This window comes from Mytilus trossulus, chromosome 9 (assembly GCF_036588685.1).
Source record: "Mytilus trossulus isolate FHL-02 chromosome 9, PNRI_Mtr1.1.1.hap1, whole genome shotgun sequence".
NCBI classification, from domain to species: domain Eukaryota; kingdom Metazoa; phylum Mollusca; class Bivalvia; order Mytilida; family Mytilidae; genus Mytilus; species Mytilus trossulus.
Genome location: NC_086381.1, coordinates 60,698,885 through 60,721,437, shown reverse-complemented (window position 1 = coordinate 60,721,437; position 22,553 = coordinate 60,698,885). Strand labels below are relative to the sequence as shown.

The 22,553-nt window shown below is 32.3% G+C and overlaps 2 protein-coding genes across 16 annotated transcripts in view; one reads left to right on the top strand and one right to left on the bottom strand.

Moving 5' to 3' along the window:
- The window catches only part of LOC134683186 (uncharacterized), a 71,738-nt gene that overhangs the window by 19,264 nt on the left and 29,921 nt on the right, over positions 1 to 22,553 (bottom strand). For all 14 annotated transcript variants that reach the window (XM_063542315.1, XM_063542318.1, XM_063542316.1 and 11 more), the window contains 4 exons: positions 19,993 to 21,042; positions 15,543 to 15,594; positions 4,462 to 4,492; positions 1,967 to 2,030 (listed from right to left, as the gene is read on the bottom strand). In XM_063542315.1, coding sequence (XP_063398385.1) covers positions 1,967 to 2,030; positions 4,462 to 4,492; positions 15,543 to 15,594; positions 19,993 to 21,042 — 1,197 coding nt within the window. The remainder of the gene's footprint in view (positions 1 to 1,966; positions 2,031 to 4,461; positions 4,493 to 15,542; positions 15,595 to 19,992; positions 21,043 to 22,553) is intronic.
- The window catches only part of LOC134683188 (dopamine beta-hydroxylase-like), a 60,852-nt gene continuing 45,311 nt past the window's right edge, over positions 7,013 to 22,553 (top strand). Inside the window, exons 1-2 of one of the 2 annotated variants that reach the window (XM_063542329.1) lie at positions 7,013 to 7,308; positions 16,030 to 16,132. The gene's annotated coding sequence lies outside the window, so the exon portion shown is untranslated. Of the gene's footprint in view, positions 7,309 to 15,812; positions 16,133 to 22,553 lie in introns of those variants that run through there. The other variant, XM_063542330.1, reaches the window with a different exon arrangement.

The window sequence follows — 22,553 nt, the reverse complement described above, 5'->3', positions numbered from 1 at the left end:
CATTCAAGTATATAAAGTATATATTCATCATTTATGTTAAATTTGATTATCAGAAAAAGGAAATGGCAGAAACAAATGGATATTATTTTTCAACCTCATGTTAAGAAAATTACCGTTTCATGATATAATTATGATACCCCACATACTGATAACCATAGGGACTAATAAACTGTATTCAGAAAAATAATATTGGAAATAAAAGCTCAACTGATATAAATTCTTCAAATCTAAAAGTATAAGTGTTATACCTATATAAAACATGCTTCTAAATGACCTAATTGCACTTTAAAACAAACGGAATTCAGGAGCTGATCAAAACTTTTTTGTAAACATGCTGAGCCCTGAATAAATTCATTTTATTGTGCTCTTTTGCTAACTGATCACATGTGTGATTCATTATAAAGGAGTAATTGAATGCTAAATTTCTACATAAACTTGATAAAAACCCAAAACATAGAAACTGTGATTGTATTGCTGTTTTTAACTGCGTTGTTACAATCAGGACTTCTACATAGAGGAAATGTTTAAACCTCATTGCAAGTTTATTTGTTCCATTAGTGTAAGGGGGGATAGGAGAGGTCGTGATCCCTAAATCCTGAGCTTTAAAAAAACACCAAATCACGAAATTCCTGGCTAAAAAATACGAAATCCTGAGGTCCCAAAATTGGAAAAAAAGAATTCCCGGATCCTAAAAGGGTCAATCCCGAAATCCCAAGCTTAAAAACACCCGATCCAGGAGTCCCACTAAGGCCCTGTCTCCCCTCTAGTGTGTATCAATAGGGATAGTGTGCCATAAATTTAGACACTATACCAATTTATTTCCATTGATATATTTTACTGACACAAGAACCTTTCTTTCAGTCCTTATCTAAAGATTGGGACTAGTTTATTCTCAGTTAATGATACTATGTAGCTTTAATTAAATGATAAAAATCATAACAGTAATCAGTATATTTTTATTAAGGCATTTCTCACATAATCTGACAATGCTCATTACAGTATTTTCATTATTAATCGATGGGGGAAAATAGGCATCGAGTTCAACATTGGAGATAACTCAAAACTTATTGTTTTGCATACCCAGTGGAATTAGGTATGACTGTTTGCACAAGAAGTGTGTAATCGAGAAAGAAGCACAATTTGACATCTGGGAGAGGGATGGATGGAATCTCAAGAATAGACAACAGGGTTGAGATCTCACAAACATGTTTAACCCCATGCATTTTTGCGCCTGTCCCAAGTCAGGAGCCTCTGGCCTTTGTTAGTCTTGTATTATTTTAATTTTAGTTTCTTGTGTACAATTTGGAAATTAGTATGGCTTTCATTATTACTGAACTAGTATATATTTGTTTAGGGGCCAGCTGAAGGACGCCTCCGGGTGTGGGAATTTCTCGCTACATTGAAGACCTGTTGGTGACCTTCTGCTGTTTTTTTTTATTTGGTCGGGTTGTTGTCTCTTTGACACATTCCCCATTTCCATTTTCAATTTTAACAGTATGCACCTCTCAGAAACAAAATTCTTGCAATCTGACTGGTAAATCACACAACAGCCTAATTAAACTATATAAGTTGGGGTATAAAAAAGTAGTATCAAATGTGCACAGCAATATAGAATGATACATTTCTATAAATTTCCAAGATTATAAACAATACTATGCGCAACTTTTTTCAATGCACTGGTTTTGCTTGAGGTCAGGAAAAGTGATGTAACTTTATTTACTTTATGGGATGAACAAATTAGTAAAGGAAAATTTCTTGCCAAATAAATTTGTTCAGAGTACGTGCATTTTCAGTACATCCCTAATTACACTTGGGTAACTCTAAAGTGCCTCAGTCAGGGTAAGGCAAAAAGAAGTGTACCTATGTGCATGATTCTAACAAGCGTTAGTCATGATTTCTGATTGAAAAAAAGGCTAAAAAAAGACTAAAATATACTTTGATTTGGTGTTCTATAAATTTTCCTTACCTCTTCTTCATTTTTATCTGATTCTCTGAACACACCTTCATCAAATCCATTCTCTACTACACCACTGAAAAATAAATGTAATGTTTGAAACACACATGAAATATACATACTGTAAATTCAGAAATTAATGTGAGGTTTTAATTAATGCGAAAAATGCGACAGAGTTGTAAACAAAAATCGCATTTAAGTCTAAAATGACAAAATCACAATAATAATTGCACGTTATAATTTCTGAATTTACAGTATGTGACAAGAGCTATATATACATTGGCACTCACATCACATCTTCCTATATCTATGTACAAAATTGAAACTTTGTTTGACTATTCCATAACTCAAATTTCTAAGATTGAGTCAATTCCGTAGATATGAATTCAACAGCTATTTCCCCTTTATATTTTATCTGCAATACTGACAGAGACTTACAGCAACTTTGTAAATACCAAAAATACTAAAAGATTAATCTTAAAATGGAAGATTTTTGTTACAAACTTAGAATTTCAGACAAATAGCCAATGATACTTAAATACTTTTTTGTTTGATACTTTATACTACATGTACTATGGAAGAATTGATTTTGGTCAGTTCCAAATCCCATTTATGGAAGAACAGCCTGCACCAAAATCTTTTTCAACTACTAGTCCGAAGACCAATATTCTGACATTTTTCGTATTGGACCAAACAAAGTTTTGCAAAAACCTTTGAGTCTGAATGAAATTTTACTAGTCTGGGGCTTCAGACTAGTGGCTAACCGTGCAGACTGGTAGAAAGACTTTAAATCGCATATACAGTAATTTTTTTTACAAATTCTGCACAGAAGCCAATCAAAAATTTTAAGTTTCCTTTGACATTTAAATTTATGAATCACAAAATATTCCAGAAATAAGAATCTTATTAGTAATAATGAATCCTCAGTATTCGAAATTATAATAAAGTTCTACAGAAACCTAGTTGACTTCATAAAGAAGGCTTCATACATGTATACTACATTATATCAATGGCTCTTCATCACTAAGATTAATGCTGTCTCGACAAACCGACTGCACAAAATGTTGCATGATTGCAATATAATGTATGTCTATGACTCTGCACTGGTGCAACTTTAAGTGCAGATACTTAATGAACTTTGAAATTTATTGTTTCTTCTATTTAAATGAGGATTTGGCTATAAGATTGCAAATCATCTTAACCTGCTCAACAAATATGATGGTGTGTTAAATTTTGCAGTAGTAATATGACCATCATGTGTGTTCGATTTTGTAATATAGTAAAGTTTGTTTGCAGTCAGAGGCGTATTTAGAGCACGCCCCCCCCCCCCCCCCCCCCCTTTTTTTCTGGGAGAAATTTGATTGATTATATAGGGAATCACTGAGGCATAACCAAAGTGTGCCCCCTCTTAGGCAGTGAGTGGGCACCCACTTGTGAAAATTTCTGTATCCGCCACTGGCAGTAAAGTATCCCATGAGGGACCTTAATTAAACTAAACAACTATTGCATTGTATTAATATGATATGACTCATAACAATATGCAATATGTTATTTTTTAATCAGCATATTCATGTTGTAAAATTCAAGGCTGAATTTGATAGTGGCAGAGTTGTTGAACAGAAGTTCAGCACATAAAACGAAAGTTTCAATTGACATATCTTATTCAATAAGGGTTTCTGAGATCAGAATAATGAATGCATACATGAAAATAAGAAAAATGTAGTTTTTGCCTTTCAGACATATATCTTCCAAAGACCTAAGAATCTATGCAAATTCAGGTCATTACTTTCCCTTCAACAATGAGCATACAGTTACAATATCTTTGGAAGGCCCAGAATCAATAATGGAAAAATTCAAAAGAGAAATGTTCAAAACAGCCCAATTAAAGAATATAATGTTTGGTGTTTATGCAAATACTGATGAAAAAGCCTTAGTAACTAGGAGCGTATTGGTTTCGTTTTAAACAATGTCATTGATTTCAAGTGTATATATGTAGTCATAGAATCTGTTCAATTCTAACATAATAACATTCATTATGTAGGTAAAGAACATACCTACAGTTATGTCATGTTGTCATCTTAATGGTTGAATTAGTATACTTTTCTTAATCTCTTGTTATTTTTCTTGTTATGCAAGATGATACAACAGTTCCTGCATGTTTCTTATAGGTAAGGTGTAAAGGAGGGGTCATAGCTGACAAAAAAGTTTGCTTATGTTAGCTGGTTTTTCTTGTTTTAGTTTATGTTGGTTAGTTTTCTCGTTTGAATTGTTTTACATTGTCTGATCAGTGCCTTTTATAGCTGACTTTGGGGTATGGGCTTTGCTCATTGTTGAAGGCCGTACGGTGACCTATAGTTGTTAATGTCTGTGTCATTTTGGTCACTTGTGGATAGTTGTTTCATAGGCAATCATACAGAAAAAAATATCTTGATGCTTTCTGTGTGTTGCTGGGTCACTGTCTTATTTACATTTCTCCTCAATCTTTTGTTATGAGCATTAAAATTTACCTTTGACTTGAAGTTACTGAGCCTCCAGTTCCTGAAAGTATAAAAATATCAAAAGATTAGTTATTGACATGATTTTTAATCATTTGGCTACTGTATTGAGGCAACTTAAATTATTTCAATGCAGACATATTGTAGAAAAGCAATGATATATATATCTAATTTAAATCTTGTCCTCGATTACTATGCGCATAAAATTGTGCAACTGGACATTAATTAAGTAACAATCAATCTATTTTTCTTAATATCTTCGTACACATTATAATCATCAGCAAGCCAAAAATCAAATTACTCCCAAAATGACTTTACATTTGTGTGTTTATTGTTATTACCCCAAAATTCAAACTTGATCTGTATAAGTTTTATATCATTTGGTTGAGGCAAACTGAAGTTAGAGAATGGAAGCCAACTTTGGGATGTACAGACGTTCTTCCGGACAGACGGACAAGGGTAAAAAATTATAAACTGATGATCACCTACCAGAAGTTTGAAATTTCCACAAATCCTTCTCACAAAATTTATTCCCAGAATGCAATTGTCCAACATAATGCTGGTACCAGTTTTCTTTCGAAATTGACATTTTAACAAACCATACATTTCCGAAATCACTCTAAGCCAAGGATAAACACATATTCAACTGATGCAACCCCATTTTATGTATGCTATGCAACATGTCCATTGAGACTAAATTGTTGTCTGATTAGATCATGTTAATTACCATGTTAATTAAGTGACCAGATGTAAATAATTACAGTTATCTGTTAATTGTAACAGTGCAATCAACAAGTAATTGACCTCCCCCCTTTTTCTTAGATCTTAGACAATCAATATATTTGAATGGGGATATATGGTTGGAACTCCTCCTATATCTTGGTTGGGAACACCTTTTTTTAAATTAACTGGAATCACCCCTGCTTACTTTACCACTAAATGTTGTTTTTTTTTAATTTGTTTGGTATATGCTGTCTTATTTACCCTCAATCTCGTTTTATTTATTCCTTTGAGAGTAGTCTGTAAGTTGTGCAATTTGTAAATAAATCAAGTTTACTACTTTCTGTTGCTAGGAATTATGCATTTTTACAATGTCTCTAGTCCATTTATGCATAAAAGGAAGTAAAATGATTAAATCAAAACCAGATACCAACTTCTTAATCAAAACCTCAAACATTTGTTCCCAAATACAAACTGTATTCATACCAAAACATCAATTCGAAGAGTAAAACAAGAAAGAGAAAGAAGGAACGAAAATACTATCTGTCTATAATGATCAAAGATTCAAATACGCAAACTTGAAAATTATACCTTCCCATAGAATAAACTTTCAAATGAACCCTACCTTTGCTAAGGTCAACAAAAGTTACGTTCAACTTTGACGATTTTGTATCCTTATCCTTAAAATGCTGCAAATAGCTTGTGTACCAAGACGCATTCTTTATTGTCGCCTGCATGATTTACTCTGCATATTTTACACAACAGAAATCCACGTATACGAAATTATCATGTCCCACATTCTTTTAACTTCAGTCTTTTTAAAAAGTTCTCTTGTGTCAATAAAACCCCACTGTTATCATAAATCTAAATTGTCATATAACTATTTTGTCACTGCAAGTGCAAAAATTAGAACAATCGGGGTATTTCTCTTTTGTTAAATGTCCTGTCTTGTCTTCAGTAGAATAATTAGTGGTGATTATCTTTCATTTTGAAAAAGTATAAGAAAAACTTTCTTCTGCATTTATAAGAGTTCACCTTCAATCCAATTTAATGCTATTTTTTTTAATAGCTTATTTCACTAGTTTTTAAGATTATTAAATCATAATTAGAATTTAAATAAATGCTCCAATTAGAAATATTAACACTTCAACCAATGACTTGTTTAAGCTGAAGAACGGCAAGATTTGACGAAAGGTTTATTTGGCCACTTAATCCCTCTTTAATCAGAAAATCCTCGTTATATATTCCACAAGTATATGAAAAACTTTTTGAAAGTCAGTTTTAAGCACACAAACTAATAAATTGATATTTAAATGTGTAAATATTTAGTCTGCCGTCAAAATAATGTCAATATTTTCCAGAACTTCTAAATCCAAATTATAGTTTCAAATATACAAATGTATATTATTTATGTTAAAACGTAAGCAAAAATAATCCAAATCTCACAGTATCCCTACAGGACAGTTTTATCAATGACACTAATCCGGACAAAACCACGCTCCCTGACCCCCTAGGGTCAAATATCTACATATTCCTAGGCATCTGTTGTAACTGTTGATTTTTATCAGTTTGAAAACAAATTCTCCAATCAAGATGACAAATTGTAAATATTTAATTAATCAATATTTAAATATTTGTTGAAAAAAAATCTATAAGCATTGTCCAGGACTGTTCTAAAGGAAGATGTCTTCTGCCAATTCAAAGTATTGATCAGGACTGTTCTCAAGGAAGATAGTCTTCTGCCAGGTAAAATTGACATATCTGCATCGTTACAACAGATTGAGGTAATTTTATTTAACTCAGGGCGACAGATGTGACAGTCAAGTATGTTGTAAATTTATATGTATACAAGAAACATAAACTGTAGAATTATAAGGTGATAGAAAAGACCAAAAGCCATTTATAAAGTTTGAAGAGGTCAAAAGTTCACCGAAGGTCAAGTTGAACTGCTGTTCATTCAGAGGTCATGTACTAAAGTTAACTGGTTTATAGATACATTTTATGGAAGATGATGTTGGGATGAAAAATCTTCAGTGATCAGTACAAAATTCAACTGGAAGATACTGGTTCAAAGAAAACTGAGCAGACAACAGAGTTCAAGGTCATTAGGAAATGACATTGACCCACTTTATCAGTAAGGTAAGTTATACACACATTGTCAACATGACAACAATGAAATATAAAGGAAAATAAAATCAGTTTATGCTTTATCCATCATTCAGGTATCTTATTCCTAAACACACAAGACAAAACAGAAAACAATGGAATATACCACTTTTATTGTTGTTCAATATTAATAGAAGGTTTGGTGAGGCATTCAGATGTAAATTTAAAAAAAAAATGAAAAAAATAATGAGGCTAAATTGAAGCTCCCACCTTATGTTGACTGCTATATGTAACTTGATGCCATTTCACATAGATTGTATACAAAAAACCTGCTCAAAGAAAGACAACTCTTGTAAAAGCATATTTGCTACGTTGTTAATTGTTATTGTTTTTTTCATAAGAATTATAGATGGATGGTGCCTTATTAGTAATCCTACCTGACATCTGCTTTTAATTGTACTTAAATATATATATAAATAACATTATGGAGAAGACTGAAAGTAGGGAAAGATCTTCTGATTCAACAAACAGACAGAAAGATGATATATTTTTGCACTAAACTTGAGGTGTTACTGGCCTAGTTATCATTCATTCATCTAAAAATATAAATCTTGGATAAAAACATACAAATATTTTTTACTTAAATATCCTTCCAATATGCCAATCTTACACAAGCAAGATAGGATTAACCTCAATACTCTTTCTTCTTAAAAGAACACAATTTAAACTAATTCAATTTCACCTTATTTTACTTCAATACATTATTTATGCCAATAACACACTCCATTCACGTTTTCCTTTGCTTGATAAGTTTTCAATAGACGTGAAACTTCAATAAACATTTACCTACAACTCGGTACAAGTGATAAACATGAAATCAATCAAGGTAAAGTGTAAACATCACGATATACTTAGCATGCAGGTTAAAGATTAAAAAATCAGCTGACTTCGGCAAAAAATATGTATGAAACTATTGGATAATGTTGAGGTTGATTAAAAATTGTTTGCGTAATTTCCAGTGGCAAATATTTCATACATGTTGAGTATGCATCATCATCAGAACTTAAGATGTTTTCTTTTTTCTTTAGAGTTGTCTGTTTGTGATGCTGTGTAGAAATTTACAAGCAAGTCTAAGAATAACTATTTTAGGCTACTGTTGATATCAGCATGATCAGTGTTGAAAGTTTACCCCTTAGACAGTAGTGAAAAGACCTAAAATATGTGAAAATAAAAACCTTTTCACCAAAAAAAGAGAACATGATAGAAAAAATGACAGACTAATAATGAACCTTCAGATTACTCACAATTTTATTATATAGATAAATAAATAGAAGCTTTTTTTTTAATGTTTTGACTTTTAACGGATTGCTGTTTTTGTGTGTGTTTAGAATTAAGTCCAGTGGCAAATATTTCATGTACATTCAGGACAACTTCATGATTTTTTTTTCTTTTCTTTAAAGGTTGTAAGGTTTAACAAAACAATTACCCACTCCTAATTTCCATCGACCATGTGATATAAGACTTTGTCAGAACTTTTTTTCTTTCTCCCTATTTGGTTGCAGTTAATCTCTACATTAGCCTGATTTAAATTAATTATGGTATTCAATGAAATCTGTTTTATTATCTAATCTTAGCACAATATCAACACTCAGAAATGTTATAACTTTTATTTGTTACTATTTATCAAATTAATTTATCTGAGTCATGCAATCCACATTTCTATGTTATCTCTTACCTAGTACATGAGTATTGAATATATGTGCAAAACAATTAGACTTTGTTGAAAAATCAAAAGAAATGACAAGAAATCTTGCACCTGCGCTAGTTAGGCCACATTTAAAAGAATGTATGTTTCCCCTCCCCCAGGTCTACCCTTTGAAACAGACCAGGAAGGCAGGTTCTTTTTTTTTTTTTTTTTTTTTTTTAACTGGATGTGATTGTCATAGCATGGTCACATGAATGGTTTGACTTGTCCAGTCCAGGCCACATATCAGTTGTTTGTACTCAATTTGAGTGTATTTATTTAGATTATCAATCCTTCTGCTTTCATGCACTTTCCAAAAATGGAAACTAATTATTTTCAGGAAAAAATTAATTTCAATTTTTTTGTGGAAAATAATTTTTTGACCCGGGTGGGGAGGGGAAACAAACATATTTTTTAATTTTGGCCTTATATCCCAGCTTTTTTTTTGGCCTTTAATATGGAATTTGTTGTTGAAAGAGTATCTTTGATAATCTCTTCTAAAACAGTTAATAAACTATAGACTAAAGAAAGTTTTCCAAAGCATGTGGTCAATGCTGTAAAAAGCAAAAATTATCCAGTCAGTGTTTGGCAGGAAATGGTATATGAAAACTTTAGTAAAACCATCAATATATTTAAATCCACGAAAAAATTACAAAATTTCTTCATTCACGAAAAATTGGTACCCCAAAAATTTATTGAAACCTCAGTAGACAGTTACTATAATTAAACATGCCAAGAGATCTGCCATGAACTCCAAATTCTCTTAAAAACTTTTGACATAACATGACTTATCTTTAACAAAATGGAAGATCTTTTAATTGCATGTTAGTTTACATGCTTGCAAACTTTAATTGATTCACAGTTTAAAACCTACCTGTAACTTGCAAGAAATTAAATTGACAGTTATTTATCTACACACTTCAGAACATTCTCAAGAAAGAGATTAAATCATGTATATATCCAATCTTATATGTGGATTACAATTGCATATCTAATTCACTTCCTTGTTTGCAAGGTCATGCCACCAATATGTCGCAATAGAGTTCTTAACTCTGTCCAAGGTCATAGAGTTCTTAAAATCCTTAATATTACTTTGAAAAAACAGTTAACGTTTTTAGAGGAGGATCAGGAGATTTTCAAGTCAGTACATGTATCAAGTAAATTTGTTTTTTAAATCCTTCTCAAAAATATGGACCCATCTTAAATTGGTAAAGATATATCTGGAATCAGTACAAGCGGTTGTATTATCCTATAAGCTTTTTGGAACATGCCTATGTCGTTCTTTTCAAGGCTACTGCCATTACAAATAATATAAAAGATGTTAAGCAGCCAACAATCCATCAATCAAACTATACTTATAAAAGGTAAGAAGATGTGGTATGAGAGCAAATGAGACAACTCTCCAGACAAGACCGAATGACATAGAAATTAACAACTATAGGTCACTGTTCAACCTTCAACAATGAGTGAAATCCATAATAGTAAACATTGGAACTCTATTCCAGTTGTAAATTAAAATGGGGTGGTTAAGAGAGTGTGTGCCCGCTCCCCCTCCCTCACCCCCTTTTGATCAGATATAATTTTTATATCAATCAGCTGGGCAGTAATATGTCAATTTCTGAAATTATGTCCCTCCTCAAAACTCCTAGATGTGATTTTTTTGTGTTTTAACACCATTTTTAAGCACTGCTTTAGGCTAATTCATGGCGGCCAGAATTTATTGGTGAGTGGAGTGCACCTGCACGAGTCTGGTTCGATCTCACTACCTCAGAGTTGAATGGCTAGTGATTACAGTAAAAACTAATTGGTCCAATGACGGCCATTGACGCCCCTCAAAACTGCTAAACCCCCACAGCAAGCTGAACTACCATAAAGGAGGATAATCCACTTCTAAGACTAAGGGTGCCTTTGTGTGTATATATTTATATACAAAGGCATTTTTAATCTATCCTTATTCTATAGCTATACAAAGGTGTCAAAGAAACTGTTCAAGAAACTAAATCTAGTTTCGAAAAATCAGAAAGTTGACCTGCTTTGACATTCATACACCATGCAAGTACATGTATTTAAAAGATTAGCTAAGTCAGCAATTTCATACTACACTTTTTCAAAAGATTACAAAAAAAGAGAGGTAAACATTGACAATTAAATTTTTATCAATCATTTTGATCTTAGGTGTTAATTATACAGGTGAATTTACCTGTAAACAAGACAGAACAAGTTACTTTACCTGCCATTTCAACCAATAATCCAATAAAATAATCCTAGGGTGCCTCCACGGTGCCGATGCCCCAAATATTGACGGTTATGCTCACTGCACCATGTCCAAAAACACTTCCATGAATAAAACCATAGAGAGAATATGAATGACCTTTGACTTCAAATCTAACGGTCCGTTTAATAGTACGATAATCTATTTTACTACTCAGGTCCAACTAAATACCCAATGAATAGTGTAGTTAACAGTTATCGACAAGACCACAATCAGTTTTTTTACTATTTATATTTATATAGATATAGTATTTAAATATCTTAAAACGCTTATTCTGTCATAACGTCTGCGCTCAGAGATTTAAACCTTAGGTAAGACAATATTTACATATATTTGAATAACATTGAACTGAACTAATAAAATAGGACTCCAATGATATAACTTAAACATTATTAAAGGGCATGTATTATATGTTTTTCTCAGATGACTTTGAAATCACAAGACACAACTGAAGAACTGTTTTTTTGGAAAAACAGATTTTTTTTTCCCAGCAATTCTGTGAGTGTGAAGTCTTGCAAAAGACTTATATTATGTACCAAATGAAATTATGCAAAATTCTAAACATTCAGAGGTTCCCAAGACTTTCAGAAATCAACTGGACATTTGGACCAGTAAACCATTCTTCCTAACTGGACCAGTCTTTTTAACAGGATATTTACACATATGTATAGGATTTGGACAAATTTTATACTTTTATACTTTTACTGGTCATTTGGTCCATCAATGCATAAATCCCTGATTACTGGACTAAACCAATTTTACTGGCCTTTGCCTAATGTCCTTTGAACTTGGGAATGACTGCTAACATGTTAAGTTTACTTACACCTTTTAACATACTTTAAGCTAGTTCCAAATTAACAGTCAATTGAATTACTTATTTTTTTTTTATTTTGAAATCTCTGATGATAACGTAAATTACAAAATACAATTAAAATTGGCCAATACCTAACATTTATAAATTTTTAATCATTGTATGATTAACCACGAACTATTAACCCTATGCCAATTTGATTTTGGATGTGACTGTCAATATATCATGTATATGCATTATTTTTTGGGTTGAGATAACCAACAAATAATTTTATCATGACACATACATGTACTTGTATGTAACTGTCAAAAGTAAGGTCTCTTGTCAGAGGTTGTCTTCTTTCATATAAATGTATTGTGGGTATAATCTTGTTTTGAAGGTAGGTATTCTGCCCAATTCCATCACATATATTTTTTTCTGACTAAGGCAATCTAAATCTTGTCATATATGTACTGTGGATTTCTTTAATGTTATTGGTACCAATGTTCATGTATATGTACCGATTATCAGGTTATCTGCATGTTGATATCGTAAAATATCAGCTGCGAGACATGATATGAAGCTTTTTGTCGAGTGAGCGTAGCGAACGAGATCCAAAAGCCTTCATATAATGCCAAGCAGCTGATATTTTACAATATCAATATGCAGATAATCTGATAATCGATTTATCGGGCTATATTTGCGTGTTTCGGAAGTGTTTTCTTTGTTTCGCCAGCACACAAAAGATGACTTGATAAGTTCGGGTCAAAGTTATTAACGTCGGTTCAAACATTATGACGTCGCTGATAAGTCCGGGTCAAAGTTATTAAGGCCGGGTCAACATATTCAACGTCACAAAGACATGATACGGAATAATATTAAGAGCTGAACAGAGTGATATAGACAGAGGGACGACCGATAAATTCTATTTCATGGTTTAAAGAAAGATGAAAACTATGAAAATGCAATCCCAAAAATAATTATGAATCCACAGTATTGTTCATACATGTATCTTGTAAGTTTGCCTCTGCTGGTGGACTATTAGTCCCCGAGGGTATCACCAGCCCAGTAGCCAGTACTTCGGTACTGGCATGAAAATACAGATTGTTTGTGTTATTAAAATTTGCTGTTACAAAATGATAGAAATTATTATAAATTAAGGAATGTATCTCCCTCATGCAAAGCTCTGATTTCTTTCACGGATTTGGCTATACTTTTTGGACCTTTTGGATTATAGCTCTTCATCTTTTATATAAGCTTTGGATTTCAAATATTTTGGCCACGAGCATCACTGAAGAGACATGTATTGTTGAAATGCGCATCTGGTGCAAGAAAATTAGTACTGTTAATTTTATTTATCAATTGCTTTCTCAATATTACTAATCATACATGCCATTTTAAGAACGTTGTATGTTTTATATTTATAAATACAAAGTAACAAAGCCTTTTCAAAGCACCATTTAGAGAAAGATACATCATTGTAGAACAATTTCAGTAAACAGCATTTTAATAATAGAAGCTGTACAAGGCCATTAAACAGTTGTGAACAAATCGCACACTTGCTTTTCAGTAGAGTGTAATTTCTAGCAATGTGAACATTCCATTAATTAATGTCAGTGAACTAAGAATAGATTCAATCAAACAGCGTGTACAGACAAAAGTGAAGTCTATCTATCAAGTTATTTGTTGAATACAAGAGTCATTATACACTCATCTGCAATGTATGTACAACATGTCCAAAGATACTTATACAAAATGTAAGATGTAATTAAAGTACATTAACATGTGATTGCCAATGAGATCTAGACACAAATGCAACAAAATTAAAAACACAACACATGATTTCTAATAAGACAGCAAGCCACCAAGTCTGATTTATGGGAAGACAAATCAATAAATCAATAAATCAACATAACACCAACAAATGACGACCACTAGATGCATGTACATGCACAGTATAATACATAGGACTAGGAGGGTTTAACATGTTGGGAGTACCGAACCTTTGGCTTTTCAAGCTCCCTAAACTAAGACATTGATGAACACCACAAGTTCAAACAATAAAAAGTTGAAAAAGGCACAACTCTTCAAAATTGACGAAAAATCTCACAAAAAAGCAAGTAAAAAGAACTCAACCCCAATACAATGCAATATAAGAGTAAACAGTTTCTAAAAACTAGTTTCCAAAGCCAAGAACAACCAATAAAAATCATGTATCCAAGAATAAAACTCTACTCTTATAACAAAGAAGCCATAACTTCACCAATATACAGCAAAGATATAAATTAGATAAGACATAAGATAATTATCTTATCAGGAATTATCTACATAAGTGTGGGAGACAGGAAAACAATAGTGCTCACAATGATACATAACAACAAAATGTTCAACCAGTTCTTTCTGGAATTATACAGATTTCATATTATACAAGAAATAACTGGATCAAGATTCATGAATTCCCCAAATATTTTTTTTCTCATATATTTGCTATTCAAAACACTGTCAATTAACTGGCCTCACATCAGTCACATGAGTAGTCAAGGTAGTTAAAACCTCCCCTGTTGTCATTTATCAAAACTATTTTACTCCTCCATGAAACAGAGTACTATTATGATAGCTATAATTATAACGTATTGTCAAATATATATATGATAGAATATATATATGTATTTCTGATATATTTAATATACAATGAAACCTGATCAAACCCAACCCTGAATAAACCGGAAACCTGTCTTATCCAAACTTGTTCTGAAGACCAATCATATCACATTTTATGCATTGTGAACCTTTTGAAACCGAACATCAGCCAAAACCGAATAAAATCTCAAGTCCCGAAAGGGTTCGGTTTAGTCAGGTTTCACTGTACATGAAAAGGATGGCATATTTGATGGCTCTGGTGCTCACCGACACACATACCAGATATGGATCTGAGTGAACACCAGGGCTCCTCCCAAAATCTCCCTGTAGTGATCACCTGAACCCTGCCAGCTCAAATGGACAATAAGTCTTAATAAACTTTACTTGTCTTTGCTCATGTTACTAGTCTTAGGCATAGGACTAGTGCCTAATAGTGCATACTGGGATTCAAAAGCTCAAAATGTTTTCATTGGTATACATTGTTTTTTGTACTAAGTAATTTCAACTACATGTGTCTTCATAAGAAATATCATGTCCAATCTATCAAGCACAGAATCCTAAACCTTTGCCCGCAATTTTGTCCACACTGTGTACCCACAACCTCAGCTCAACCATGTACAGGTGGCGAGTACAGAATCCTCCCTTAAGAAATAACATGTCAAATCTATCAGACACATTGGGACCATCATAAATTGGTGTCCACAGTTTTGTTCACTCTTAGTACCTAACCCCAGCTCCACCCTGGACAGGTAGGTCACTGAGGTGGGGAGGACAGAATCCTCCTAAAGTCAGAGTTGTTATATTTCTAATTTGATTCTTACCTTGTGTTTTCTCTGTGACTGTGGTAGTTTTAGTTGTGCTTGTAGTTTCTTTCTGAAATTTAGAAGAAGTATTTGATTTTCCACTTTTTTTATCACTAGATTCAACTTTTGTAACAGTTTTACTTTCCGTAGATGTTTTTCCTGCTAATTTAGGATCCATTTTATCGGTTTTAACACTTTGAGTTTGAGCTTGAGCACTTCCAGTTTTTGTTTGAGCTGACTTCCCAGTCGAAGGTTGACCTTTGTCAACTTTCCCAATATTTGTTTGAACTTTTTCTGTTTTTTCTACTCTTGTAGTGGAAGACGCTTGAAATTTTGAGGACGCTGTCAATTTTCCAGGAGTTTTGTTCCTAAGAGAAGCCATTTTATATCAATTAATCCAATCTCAAATGACAAAACGAGCAAGAGCCGAGGACACAAGAAAACGAAAAAATAATTATAGCTCAGGTGTGCTACTAATCACTAAACATTGCTATGTATCTTGCAGAATGCACACATCAAGTAGTCAACAATGGGGGCACTGCCAGGAATGAGCAATCTTGTTCTACGCACATGAAAATTAAGCACGAAATGTGGCAGATATTTCAAAGGTAGGTATATATTTTTGGACAATGTTTATAATATAACTTTAATTAAAATATGATACCTCACTTTTTACTTAGCTAGTTATTCATATTCAACATGTGAAATAAATACAAATTGTTTCAGTATTATCAGAAAATGCTTTCATTTGGTTTAAGCAAAGTCATAAGTTTGATTTCTTTGAAATAAAACAAGCTTTAACAATTTTGAAACTTAAATATTCATTATGAACTTAAGCCAGGCATGGGCAGGAGTGTTACATGCATTGAAAGCATTTGCAAGATTGAATATATATTGACGGAAATATTAAATCATCATTGGGTTTCAGTTAATTAAAAAATTAAAAAAAAGAAAAAAATGTCACAGTTGTTGTAGACCAAAAATGTTTTTAAAACCCTTAGTTGTGCCTCTAAAAGTTTGTAATTATCAAAAAATTCCTGTTGCTAGGGTATTGCCATTGACTCTGCATCAGAACATCAGCGACTGTTAGATTGTTTGATGCTAATTGAAAAAGAGGGTATCTCTTTCTCCTGATAATAACTTTCGACAAGTATCAATACAGAAAAGGTATTTAACAACTTGGAACAGGTTGCACATATATTGCACATCAGACTGTTTTTACTGATAATGTATAATTGACTATGATAGATTAGCATTAATTAGTATAAAGTCGTTCATATTATTTTTGATAAATTATTGATATTAGGAAATGTTCCAAATGTCAGATTTGTCCTTTTCCAAAGAGAGATAACTCTAATTATTTAGTCTTACTGTTATATTTTAAAAAATTTAATATAATTAAAAAAAAAAAATAAGAATTAAATTGAAAAGAAGATTAGCTTCAGTTGTATTAACTTAAACCTGCATGCATGGGTATTTCAAATATTCTTGGAAGTTTGATATGTTTTACTTGAGACTGTTCAAAACAAAAACAGTTACCGTACTTTAACCTATAATGGTTTAATTTTTAAATTGTTATTTGGATGGAGAGTTGTCTCATTGGCACTCACACCACATCTTCCTATATCTATGTTTGTGTCATTTTGGTCTTTTGTGGATAGTTGTCTCATTGGCAATCATACCACATCTTCTTTTTTTATACATTCAAGTTAGATTGAATCATTAGAAAAATATTTTGTTTTAACATTTTATCATGTTTGAGCCTTTTCGTAGTAAGGGAATACATCAAAAGATCGATGTAGGATAAAAAACTTAAATCAAATAGTTTAGGGATGGGGTGGGGTTGGGGGATGGGGTCAACATTGCTGCAAGTTTTGATAATCTAAAATTGATTTTTACATATATATATTCATATCGGTAGATAAATTTTTCCCATATTAAGTTAAGAGGGGGGTTGGGGTCAGTGAAAAAACAATGTGAATTAAGTTTTTTTATGCTACATTGAACTTTTGATGTCGTCACTAAGCAACATGGTATTTTTCATTGTTAAATTTGCTATAATGGCAATTCACATTTTTAATCTTTGTTCTAGGGATAGTTGGTTCGTTGCGAATTCGCACAAAAATGCCACACAGTTTATAAATCAGGTATCATTTGCCTCTACTTTTATTATAGGCAATTAAATTCAATTTGATTGTAAAATAAATACTTGTTTTAGATATTAGATAATAAATTATATATGTTTTACATATTATGTATACATATGTTAAGTTATAAATATGTTATTATTTATGTACACATAAGTTAAAATCATATGTTATACACATGTGTACTTACAACTGGTATTACGCTCAGTGAAATAAAACTGGTTGATTTATATGTAACCTAAATACATGTAGAAAATTAAATTTCAATATATAACAGCTTTTTTGACATTTTAAATTGCCATAGATCGAACTCTACTCTAAGTTTGAATTATTTCATTTTAATATATATTTTTACAGAAAGATGGTGTAGAAATTACGTTTTTACAAAATAACATAATTGACTTTAATTATCATCTTTAAAAGTTTTGGCATCTTTTATATTTCATGACTACATAATTGTATCGGATCTAAATCTATGAATTTTTAGTAAATTTTCTAATCATAAATATACAATGTAAAAATTTTGATTTAATTTATTCTGCAATTTTCAAAAGAATTTCTATTAATTAGGTTAATATGAGATTTATTGAGATAAATTCCCCTTTATTTCACCTCTTCCTGAAGGTCATAATTTAAGGTCATATAACACATAAAATAGTTTTATTTGGAAAGGGTGTAATTATACCACTACAATAACTTTTTATGTCATTTCTGTCATAAAATATGTATAACAAGAAAACAAGACATATTGTGTTTAACTTACAGAATACCATTTTACATTCACAAGACACACAAGTGAATTAGAGTAATCTCCCCTAAACTACTAAGTTTTTTTTGACTGAAAAATTATGAGTTTGATTTTTCTTCATTAACTCTCTGCCACCTAACTAAAGAGATCAGTTTTTTTTTCAATTTTAACATGACAAAGATAATTTATTTTAAGAAGTACTATGTAGTAATATAATATTTCAGGGTCTTTTATAGCTGACTATGCGGTATGGGCTTTGCTCATTGTTGAAGGCCGTACGATAACCTATAGTTGTTAATTTCTGTGTCATTTTGGTCTCTTGTGGAAAGCTTGAGTTGTCTCATTGGCAATCATACCACATCTTCTTTTTTATATAGTAAGCAAATATTTTATATTCCATAAGTCATGTAAGATAAGACTGCAAAAGAAAAAGATTCCTTAGAAAATGATATATATGTCAGAGTAAAAAAATGTTTTTCTTTTTTCTAATTGTAAAAATCGTTAATGAAATTTCCACAAGTTGTTGACATTTAGAGAACTATGTTCTGAATATTACTAGTTATTTAGTGTAGTTGATGAAACCTTTTAATTTCAAACCAATATATATTTGAATTGAAACACAATTTTAGATTTCTAGCTTTTTCTAATATCATGCAGTTCCTATAAGTTATCATATCAGGTGCAGATGATTCTTGAACATGATAAGGCTATATCTTGATTTACTGATCAAATAATCATTTTTTATGACCAATAATATTTTTTTCAGCAGGTTATGCAATAAAAAAAAATTCACCAGTATTTATGTAAGAATGTAACACAACTCATGATGAGACAAATATAGACAAGAAACTTAGTTTTACACTTTACAATTGCTTTCCTCAAAGGTTTGCCAAAAATAACAAGTGAAACTGCAAGCTACTGCTCACTGATGATACCCCTGCCGCAAGTGGACAATATTAATAGTGTAAAAATATGCAAGTGTTCTGTAAACAGGAAAATGTTGAGTGATGAATCTGAAAACACATCACACAGTATAGCTGACTTATATAAATCCTGAGACTAAATTTCAGAAATCCTTGTATTGTAGTTCCTGAGAAAAATGTGACGAAAATTTTCAACTTGGCTATCATGTGTAAAATCTTACAAGTGTTCGGTAAACAGGAAGTTGTCAAGTGATCAATCTGAAAACTCATCACACGGTATAGCTGACTTAGATACCAAATTTCAGAAATCCTTGTATTGTAGTTCCTGAGAAAAATGCGACGAATGGGACGGACGGACTGACTGACAGACTGACAGAGGTAAAACAGTTTACCCCCCCATTTTTAAAGCAGGGGTATAATAAGCAGGGTAGTCACTAAAAAGAATCAAAGACAGTCAGACAATTCCATCATGTATCATGGTATGGGCTGTGCTCATTGTTGAAGGCCTAACAGTAACCTTTAGGTTAATGTATGTGTCTTTTGGTCTCTTGTGGAGAGTTGTCTCATTGGCAATCATATTACATCTACTTTTTTATATCAGGTATAGTACAATTTTGAGTTTTGCTGTGTTTTCAAATTCGGTGTATTACCTGTTCCTCTAATGAACTGCTGCTAGTTCTACTTTCAAATTCCTCAGTAGGAATGACTTCCGGTTCTTGTAATTCTACTTCCTGCTCTTGTAATTCTTCTTCCTGTGTGACAACCTCAACTGCGTCTGACACCACCTCATATGTATCAGGCACGACCTCAACTGGGTCAGGCTGATTATTCTGATTTAGATCTTCCTCTTGTTCAGCAGTTTCTAAATACTCCTCACTATATTGTGGCACTTCTGGTTCTGTCTGTGTGTCCGCTGCCACTTCCTGTTGTGTGATTTCTACAATTTCTTCTGTTTCCTCAGTAATATCTTGGTCATTTTGCACATCTTCAATAACTTCTGGTTCATTTTGGTCCCCAACTTCAACTAGATCTTGACTGGTTTCCACCAACTGGTCCCCAACTTCAACTAGATCTTGACTGGTTTCCACCAACTGGTCCCCAACTTCGACTGGATCCTCCCTTGTTTCTATCAATTGGTCCTCTTCCTGTGTAATGAGAATTCCAGGCTGATCATCAAATGTGATCTCAGTTTGTTCACGTATGACATCAGATCCTTGTGCTAGACTTTCAGTTTGTTTTTGTAATATTTCCCGATGTTCAGCTTCATTGAATTTTTCAACTAATTCACTATCTTCATCACTAATTCCATTCATGCTTTCATGACTTTCATCTCGTCGAACTTCAAACTTTAAACTATCTCCTGTATTCAACAATAAATTATCTCCTTCATTTGATGTCTCGGTTTCCATGGTAACCCCAGAATCATCAGTCACAACAGAAATTCCAGTCCCAAGTAAATCCACATCATGTCCATTAGTTTCACCGGCAGACAAGTCATATAGTGGATTAGCAGACGGCTCGGTAGAGTCATTATTTTCAAAATCGTAAAGTGGATTTGATGATTTTGTGGATTTCTGTGAAACATCTATTTCCTCGGACATGATTAAATTATTTGATTCAGATGTGGAGAAACCTTGGTCCATTGAAAGTTCGTATAAAGGGTTCACACTTTGACCGTTACCGTTTGTTGTTACAGAAGCCTGCAAAAAAAAAGGATAAAATCTCAATGATGCATTACATAAGAATATTTCAAATGAAAATATATACAAATCTATTCAAACAGTTCACAAATTGGCCATACTATGATTTCATGCAGTTATCTTGTTTTTCCTGTGGGACTTTGTTCATTCTAAAACATGTATGAGTATATCCACTAGCAACTGGATATTTAATATTAGGTGGACATGAGTCTAGCAGCTTATGCCTCATAAAGTCAGTGATCATGGTTGCATGGCATGAAAGGGAGTAGCTGTGGAAATGTTGCTCTGAGATCAGAAATTTCCTTAATAATCTTATGTTATTTTTTGACTATTTACAACAATAGATGGTTGGCAAATAGTAAAAAAAAATATCATATGTAAAGGACCTATAAGAGTAACTAGTTCTGCAGCTAAACACATTTAAGTATCTTTAAGTCTGTCAATAAGTGCTCTTGGAAACATTGGGAAAAGGACCACAAATATAAACAATGGTGGTAAAGGGCTATTTTCAGGCAACGTGTTTTGCCATCTTTATTTCATGTGCAGCTGTGAAAAAGTTTGTTATTCCCTGTGTTTTGTGAAATTGGTAAAAAGATTAACGTGCATGACATTTTTAATTGTTTGTTCATCGTGAAATGGCAATTTTATTTCGCGTTCTTCAGTGCAGATTACCCCCCCCCCCCCTTTTACGCCCCTCATAAACATTTGGATACATCATGCAACTGAGAAGTACTGCTAATTGTGATTGGAAATGCGTAAAAGCCTTAAGAATTATGTTCACAATCATGTTATTTGTACAAACTATCCAACTCAGATATGTTTTGTATAAAGCAAACTTAAATTGTTTGATGCACAAATTCAACTTCTGCATAATATTGGATGCTTTAAAATGATAAACATGACAACTGGTAAACGTTCCCTTTGCTCATTGTTGAATACATTCAGTGACTTATCATGCTTATAGATCTATTAATATCTGTGTCATTTGGTCTCTTGTGGAGTGTTGTCTCATTGGCAATCATTGGAAATCTTGTTTTTTATATTATACAGAATTACTAAATTAGGGGGAACTCAGACAGTAATGTTGATTAATAATCATCCCTAGGGTGCCAATTTTGATTGGTTTGCTGGATATATCAGTTTATCCCAAACTCTATCTAACCAACAAAATGTCAGACAAAAATTCATTCAAACAGACAGAAATTTAAAGACATTTTGGTTGAATATATAGTAGAAAAGTCCAAATTTCTCTTTCGGTCAGACAAACCTTTAAACAGTTTGGCACAGTCTGCTATGTAAAACCATATTTATAACTGTTCAACACAATACAAATCTCTTTAGGCTTGTATACAGACTTTTAAGGCAAAACCACAAACTAAATATCAACATAATACCAAATACTGTATCCTCAATCATGGAAAATTCACTGTATACAAAACAATATTAAATCCCCAGTACTAAGAAAGAAACAATTGAGGCTAAATAATACTCTTCAAATATTTATCCATTAA